General features: G+C 40.2%; 1 protein-coding gene across 1 annotated transcript in view; it reads left to right on the plus strand.

The window, feature by feature from the left end:
* The first annotated feature begins 424 nt into the window (after positions 1 to 424).
* The window catches only part of si:ch211-225h24.2 (uncharacterized protein LOC564539 homolog), a 16,627-nt gene continuing 8,064 nt past the window's right edge, over positions 425 to 8,987 (plus strand). Inside the window, exons 1-2 of the mRNA XM_060894649.1 lie at positions 425 to 907; positions 5,369 to 5,416. Coding sequence (XP_060750632.1) covers positions 815 to 907; positions 5,369 to 5,416 — 141 coding nt within the window. The 5' untranslated portion in view covers positions 425 to 814. The remainder of the gene's footprint in view (positions 908 to 5,368; positions 5,417 to 8,987) is intronic.

Raw genomic sequence — 8,987 nt, forward strand, 5'->3', positions numbered from 1 at the left:
AATGAAACAAATGATTCCGCCTGTAAATGACACATCTAACAATTTGACCAAACTTTATCATTTTTTTAAAATTATTATTATAATATTTGAAATGTGAAATATAACCAACTTTTTTGGATTTTTTTTTATTTTTTGTTATGTAATAGAAAAGTTTTGTTTTGTAGGCTACTTACTGGCTATTTATTTTAGAATTAGGAACATGTATTCTTTGATAATGTTCGGTGGGACAAAAACAAGGAAACTTCTTTGGAGGAATGTTCCTACTAACGGGTTTAGAAAGACAGAACTGATGGCGGGTGGAGGATTGTGTGTTTATACAGGAGTTAAGTGCCCTAGATAGCGCGCAAGTGCGCATGATGGACTGGAGTCTGGCAATCTGATCTAAAGGGGCGGATGGGAGGAGCAGGGGCTTGCGTGGGGGGATTCAGGTGCTCCAATCCACTCAGATCCGGCACAGAGGAGGTGCAAGACAGCAGCAGGACAAACTGAATACAGAGTGCACCGTTGGACAGACACAGACACTCCCGACCACAAGGAAATAGATAGATAGAGGAAAGGAGAGAGCGCGCGGAAGAGAGAGAGAAAGAGAAAGAGCTCTCTTACAGTTCAGCTTTGTTCTGTTTTGGTCATTAGGGCTTGAACCTGTGTCTCTCTCTGATCTTCCTTAAAACCAGTTTGCTTTCTTCTCCTGGGCTAAGAAGTGTGACTACAAGCCTTGTGCCTTTAAACCACCACCTCTCTCTCTCTCTCTCTCTCTCTTTCTCTCTCTCTCTCTCTGTCTGTCTCTCTTTCTCTCCTGCGTGGAGCGTTCAGGATGTTTAAAAGAAGCAAGAGCGAAGTTTTGGTGGATGATGAAACGTCTGAAGGAGAGGTGGACGCGCCCTGGCACCGGGAAAGCGCGCACAAGGTGAGCTGGCCGATGGCGCGGACCGAACAAAGGCGTGTTCACGTTCGGTCACCGTGCATTTAGTATCACGCACGAGCGCCGGTTTAAACTGCCTTGATTCTGTGTTTTTCCCGTTTTATGATGGACGTAAATGATTATTTTTTTAATTTCCGGTGAGCTACGGGTTCAGTTACAGTGTCTGGCTTCACGCATTCGACCATTTGTGTGGTCTAATCGCGCGAGGGTCGTTGCTAGGCTTGCGCAGATATGGCCACGCCCCCTGACAACGATAACTACATAGCTACTTTATATATATATAGATATATATAGATATAGATAGATAGATAGATAGATAGTACGGATATCTTCTAGAAAATCCCCCTAGCCTATTTCAAAGGATTAAATGTTGTCAAGTTTAGACTTTTAATGGATTAATCCAGGGTTCCTGTGGCTATTGAGGTCTATGTGTAATGCTCATGTATTATATGACTCTTATACATTTAAATTTATTTGCATTTATTCATTTCCTCGACACTTTTATCTCAGATGACATACACATGTGACCTGAGTAAAAGTAAAGGTTATGGGTTACTGTTTCTTTAACTTTAAGAAAGATATTAAAATGATATGGAATTATCTATGAATTATTTCTAACCTAGTTTTTCTTGGAGTTTGAATGTTACAAAGCCTCATATATCTGACACTGTACCTTGTGACTGTTCTATGATAAACACGTTATATACGTCCATGTATATGTTAAAATATTTGACCTGCTTAGGGATTCCAGTGCAAATATGTTTTCGTGCTAATGCTAGTTCAGACGAATAAAAAAAAAAAATACTGAAGTCAAATGCAAGATAATATTGATTGATCGGTTTATTCAAGTAATAAGAGAGCTGGAAAATAACGTCTCATTCGGCGTAGATGATCTACCAGTTTTAACAGATTAGCCTGTGTATTGGGAACTGGTTGTTGGTCAGACCAAGCTAGTATTTTAGCAGAGGTGTGTAATGCTATCCTCACATTTTCCACACAATACGACACTCAGTTTATTCAATTTATAGCCTTTCAGCTAGCTTGCTAACTAGCGCATGTTGATTTGGACATTTCCATTAAATGTGCTTCTGTTTTTTTTTTCCATCTTCATCTGTCTAGCAGTTATAATTGAAATAAAAAATGTCATGTCTGATGCTAATGTCACTAAAGCTACTGTAGTGAATGTTTCAAAGCAGGCAGTGTAATGTAACAAGGCCAAAGGCCCAAAGAGGTCGTAATGAATATAAACACTCGAAACACCGCTCAACCAATCAGATTAGTGGAACAGGACTTCATGGTGTGTAATGGTGTTAAGTAGGAGAAAAGTTTCCAGGGTTTGCTGCGAGTTCCTAAAAACAAAAGAACGGAAGTTTTGTTACCGTTTTCATTAGTTTACAGTGAGTGTTAGTTTAATACTAATGACAAATATGATGTAGAAGTAGCAGAGAATTTATTAGTGTGCTGTGAGATGACAAATTCAATGGCTTTGATGGTATTAGCATAAAATGTTGAAGCTTTGGAAACTGATCTGAGAAAGGAGGGAGAGCTGAACAGACTGAAGGCAGAAAGCTGAACGGCATCTTGGGTGATGTATGAAACCGTGCTTGCTGATATATGAACACAAACAAATGTACCGAAAGTCTCGTTAGAATGCCATTGAAGAGGAATACACATGGTGTCGTACAGGGTGGGTTTTTTCTTCGATAACCAAACCTTCAATTTGAAAATCTAAAGAAATTGGCTGGATACAACCTGATACGCATGAAGCTTTTTTCCAAGTTTTAGCTCTGCTCTGTATCGTGTACAAGAATCGCTGAGGCTTTGGAGCAACACTGCATGCAGTCAGCATTTTTCCTTTGTTTCTAGTTTGTTCATAAACCTTCTACTTTCACACATTTGGTTTTGAGGTTGATTTGGGTGACCGGTGGGAATGTCGGCCCCTCGCAGTGCAGGGGTTTAGGCGGCATGGTGTACGGCCTCGCTCTTCCCAGCATGCCCTGCTCTGTAAACATCAATAAGACGCAGCTGTAACAGAGAGCAGACTGTATCGAAATGAAGACTGGTTTACATGAGTTACATAACGCTGTACGATCACTAGACCTGCTGCTCTTTTTTGTTAGTAATTAAAGTGAAACTTTTCCTACAAGTTCCTGCTTATGTTTTCCTAAGGGCAAAAAATATGTACCCCTCATTACACCCCCCACCCCATTTAAAAAAAAAAAAAAAAAAACAAGGTCAAAAGGTGTATTTGAAGACCTACTTCTTAAACTCTGTGACTAGCAATACGATAGTACAGTTCTGTTAAGTAAATTAAGGAAGTCTTGCCTTCTGAACAAAAAAATATCCAGTGCTTTGTGTCTTGGCTTTTCTGATATCATTTGAGTAACATGGTTAAGGTCGGGGTCATTTACTTAATGGATAGAGGCATGTAATGACATCTAAAATATTCATCGCTTATGCTACAAGCAGAGTACGATGCATTCTTAAAGGTACAGTAGGTTGTATTAGAATAATGATGATAAACTTCACAGAATAGCTGAACACTGTATAACATCGCCGGGGCAATAAAGTAGCATTAAGTGGAATGTTTGTGTACGCTTGATTTACAGCGTTAGATCTATTTAAACTTTTAAAGCCACGTATAAAGAGCATATTAAGCCAGGAGATATAGTTTACTTCTGGTGCAGGATGATGATTCATTCAGCTCGGTGATGGTGCAGTAATAGAAAGTGCGTGCCTCCGTTCTGGACACGATCTTCGAACTGCACTAGAGTTTCATATTGAATTTCACCAATGTGAAACTATCCTCTTCATACAATTTCCTCCATCCATCCAGAATGGAATTAGTTTGTCTTCAGGGCTGAAAATGATTTAAACGCTTAAACATGGAACGTACGGCATAATCCCAAGATCAACATCAGAGGAAGAAGGAATGTTTGCTCTGATCTGAGAGCATGTCGGTGACTCGAAGGACATTTTGTATATTATTTTGTGCTCTCCAAACATCACTATTGGGTTGGCATCGAGAGCAGATTTCTACCATGGATAAAGAGTAGAAAGGGTATTCGCGTGAGGCAGTCTCATGCTCCCTAACTCACAGGAAGGCTGGGAAACTCCCTGATCCTGCTCCTGCTCCTGCTCCCACTCCGTCACCACCATGATGAAGCATGGTAGAGTTCAGAGGGCAAAACATTTTATTTTTACATATATTTTAAGTATCTCATAGTTTTATTCTCCCCCTTCACTGCAAATCAACTACTGAACATTGTTTTTGTCTCGTCACTTTTTTTTGCTATGAAAGCAGAAAAATCTTTCCCACTCTCTCTCTCTCTCTCTCTCTCTTTTTTTTTTCAGAAAATCTTGCTTCAACGATCAATGATTGTTTATATGGTGGCACCGACTTGGCTCTGTCAACTTTAAGAAAAGGGACAAAAAGTGAAAGAACAACTGTTTATAGCTGTTAGATATAATAATAATAACTGTTACTCAACATGATGTACCTATAAATATAAAAAAATAACCTTGAAATCCCAACTCTGTTTACACCTAACAAATATGAACTAGCTTGCTAACATCTAGCTGTATATAGCTAGCTAGCTTTGTTTAAGTGTTACATACAGTGAAGGATCATATATATTTCTAGAAAACATCAGCAATAAACGCAAAGCAAACACTGAACTGAACATTCAGAAGTTCAGAGTTTTACCAGAAGTGGAAACTCTTAATGAGTGGAAAATTGCTGTAGCACTAGAGGAATAAAAGGCTTTGTCATGTGATGTGATCTGAGATAAATGTTCAATACATTTCTATTTGATTTCTTTATTTGTACTGTTTCTATATTCGTATGGAATTGTATTGTATTTCTTTAAATAATTACAGTTAAATGTATAATTTATGCATGTAGTCTGAATTTAATACAATTACATATTCCGGGGTTTTCTTAGTATAGACGAATATCTTGTCCATTTTGTCAAATCTATAATGTTTAAAACATAAAAACAATTATAGTTTATTCGTTTGATGTGGAATTGACACCCACAGAGCCACTGCTGCCTTCCTACCTCTGAGTATATGAGACACTAAAGAGAGAAATTAAACCAGACCCTGAGCGAGAGTTACCGTCATCGATCCCATAGACGATGGTCACTGTATACTGCTTTTATGCCTGCTTTTGTGGGTCATTGATAATGGAGGCTTATTGTAATGGGTTCTTGTGCAGCCTGGTTTGGAGAATCACACATCTGTTCACTGTATCCAGTACTGAAATATTTCTGTGATGTCTGGCACTGAACGATCCGTGTGTGTTGATTGCTCCACTCCGTTACACCACAGGTCTCTGTTTATGTTACTCGCCTAAAAATATTTCACCCCATTAGCAGAACCCTGTGTGTGTGTGTGTGTGTGTGTGTTTCCTTATTGTGTTATTCTCCGGTTTCTGCTTTTCAGGATAAAGAAGCAGAGGGAACAGAGGAAGTGTTGGGCCCCTCAACCAAGGTACACACACACACACACACACACACACACATGCTCCTACAAGTGCGTACACAATAGCTGAAGCTTCTGTCCCGGTAACCTGGTCTCAGCAGGTTACAAAAATGTTTATTTATCAATTTCAGGTTGGTATGTGGTGTCCAGCATCCAGTCTATTTTAGTTTTGCAGCAAAATAGCAAAATCTCTCTCTCTCTCTCTCTCTCTCTCTCTCTCTCTCTTTCTCTGATTCTCTCTCTCTGTCTCTCTGTCTGACTGTCTCTCTCTCACTCACTCACTCACTCTCACACACACACACAATTTTTTGTCAAAACCTTCCATTGACCTAATGACCTAAACTAACCGTAAACTCACTAATGAAGAGAAGTTATAATGAGAACCCCCCCTCTCTCTCTGTCTCTCTCTCTCTCTGTCTCTCTCTCTCTCTCTCTCTCTCTCTCTCTCTCTCTGTCTGTCTGTGTGTCTGTCTGTCTGTGTGTCTGTTTGTCTGTCTCTCTCTCAGAATTAGAAGGCGCTTTATTGCACATACATGGAATTTGTCATACGCTTCCAGTACACAGAGACGACAACACCACACAGACAATAAAAAGCAGAGCTTCGAGTTTAATGTATCCAACAAACCGTAGATGTTTTTCTCCTAGAATGTTCTCAGCGTTAATACACATGCTTCTGATGCCAGTGAAAGGAATCCGGTCTTATCAGTGATGTGAATGTAGCGAAACCGTGTTGCTAGGTTTTTCCATTTCTTTAATGATGAGCTGTAATGTCAAATTCTGTTGATGTGTCTAGGTTACAGTGAGTCATAAATCAAACCCAAGTCCTAAATATTTGTCCTAATTCACATCCACACATCTGAGTTTTCGTACTGAAGAGCTGAATGTGTTTAGAGGTAGATAATGTAACGCAGTTCCACTCTGTCCGTCTCAGTTTTATCTGAATTCACTTTTAACAATGGACGTTGTCTCAAAGCAGCTTTACAGAACATAAGAAATGTAGTACAAAACGTTTATTATACAAAAGTTCAAGACTAATATTAGACTGATTATAGTGATTATAAACTGTTATAAACACCAGAGAGTGTTATTATGAATAATGTCCTTTATACAGTCAGATAAAGTCTGTGATAATTGTGTATTGATGAGGAGGTTGTTGTCCTCAAACACCACATGGAATTGGCAGGATTTAAACCCTGCAGAACAGTTGAGGGAACAGCAGCAGTCATGTGTTGTCTGCTTTCACACTCACTGCAGATAAAAGCTGTAGCATAAGATGGAGCAATAAACACACGTGTGTGTGTGGGGGGGGGATATGTGTGTGGGGGGGATATGTGTGTGTGTGGGATGTGGGAGGAGGGGTGGGGGGGATGTGTGGGGGGGTGGGGGGATATGTGTGTGTGGGGGGATGTGTGGGGATGTGTGTGGGTGTGTGGGGATGTGTGCGTGTGTGTGGGGATGTGTGTGTGTTGGGATGTGGGGGGGATACGTGTGTGTGGGGGTGTGTGTGGAGGGTGTGTGTGTGGGGATGTGTGTGTGGGGGTGTGTGTGGGGGGGATGTGTGTGTGTGTGGGGGGATGTGTGTGTGTGTGTGGGGATGTGTGTGTGTGTGGGGATGTGTGTGTGTGTGGGGATGTGTGTGTGTGTGTGGGGATGTGTGTGTGTGTGTGGGGATGTGTGTGTGTGGGGATGTGTGTGTGTGTGTGGGGGTGTGTGTGGGGAATTGTGTGTGTGTGGGGATGTGTGTGTGGGGATGTGTGTGTGTGTGGGGGGGTGTGTGGGTGGGTATGTGTGTGTGTGTGGGGATGTGTGTGTGGGGATGTGTGTGCGTGTGTGTGGGGATGTGTGTGTGGGGGGGGTGGGGGGATGTGTATGTGGAGGTGTGTGTGGGGGTGTGTGTGTGTGGGGATGTGTGTGTGTGTGGGGATGCGTGTGGGGATGCGTTTGTGGGTGGGTGTGTGTGTGGACGGACGTGTGTGTGTGTGGACGGACGTGTGTGTGTGTGGACGGACGTGTGTGTGTGTGTGTGGACGGACGTGTGTGTGTGTGTGGACGGACATGTGTGTGTGTGTGTGGACGGACGCGTGTGTGTGGACGGACGTGTGTGTGTGTGGATGGACGTGTGTTTGTGTGTGTGAGAGGTTTGGTGTGTATGTGTGTGTAAAAACGTCTCAAACCGAAAGCCTGAGAGTCCTGACGCATTTTATATCAGACTTGTTATACTGCTGGAAAAATGTCTGATAAGTCGCTTTTCATTCCGGGAACAAAATTAGCATAAAATTACCATAATCTAATATCCAAGCTGCTGATGCCAATAACAATAATGACCAACATATAATAATAATGACCAACATATAATAATAATAATGACCAACATATAACAATAACAATAATGACCAACATATAACAATAATGATAATGACCAACATATAACAATAACAATAATGACCAACATATAACAATAATGACCAACATATAACAATAACAATAATGACCAACATATAACAATAATGATAATGACCAACATATAATAATAATGACCAACATATAACAATAACAATAATGACCAACATATAACAATAACAATAATGACCAACATATAATAATAATGACCAACATATAATAATAACAATAATGACCAACATATAACAATAACAATAATGACCAACATATAATAATAATGACCAACATATAACAATAATGACCAACATATAACAATAATGACCAACATATAATAATAATGACCAACATATAATAATAATGACCAACATATAACAATAATGACCAACATATAACAATAATGACCAACATATAACAATAACAATAATGACCAACATATAACAATAATGACCAACATATAACAATAATAAAGGAGCTCTTCATCCTTCATCACATGATTCATTTGTTAACTGCTTACATTTATATTCTTTATGGCAGTAATTATGCTCTCGGCTCGTGACCGTGTGAACTGTTCTGATATAAAAGTGCAGTAATCCAGCGCTAAGGATACGATACGTGTGAATGCTCAGAAGCACACGTTTGGAGGATTTTCACAATTTTTACTATTCGGCCCACACCGTGTCGGTCAGTGTAAATCTTCCACACGTCATACTGACTGTGTGGTGGAGCTACACACGGGTCGCTGGGGTTTCCAGATCATGGAGTTTGTACAGAAGCAGTGGATTTGATTTGGCAATTCTATTGAAGTTTATTTGTGTAACGCTTTTTACAACTGACATTGTCTCAAAGCAGCACAGAGACAATGAACATGAACAGAACATGAACATAGAACAAAATGTTATTATAAAGATTAATATAAAGGTTAATAGGATACAAAATTCATGTACTTCAGAATCTTTTAAAACCTTGTCCTTGTGCAAACACACACCCTCTCACACTCACACACACTCTCACACACACACACACTCACACACTCTGTCACACACACACACTCTCTCACACACACACATACTCACTCACACACACACACGTACACCCTCTCTCACACACACACACACACACTCTCTCTCTCTCACACACACACTCTCACACACACACACTCACACACACATACACACAAGAA

The sequence above is a fragment of the Tachysurus vachellii genome, chromosome 19 (genome assembly GCF_030014155.1).
Source record: "Tachysurus vachellii isolate PV-2020 chromosome 19, HZAU_Pvac_v1, whole genome shotgun sequence".
NCBI lineage: Eukaryota > Metazoa > Chordata > Actinopteri > Siluriformes > Bagridae > Tachysurus > Tachysurus vachellii.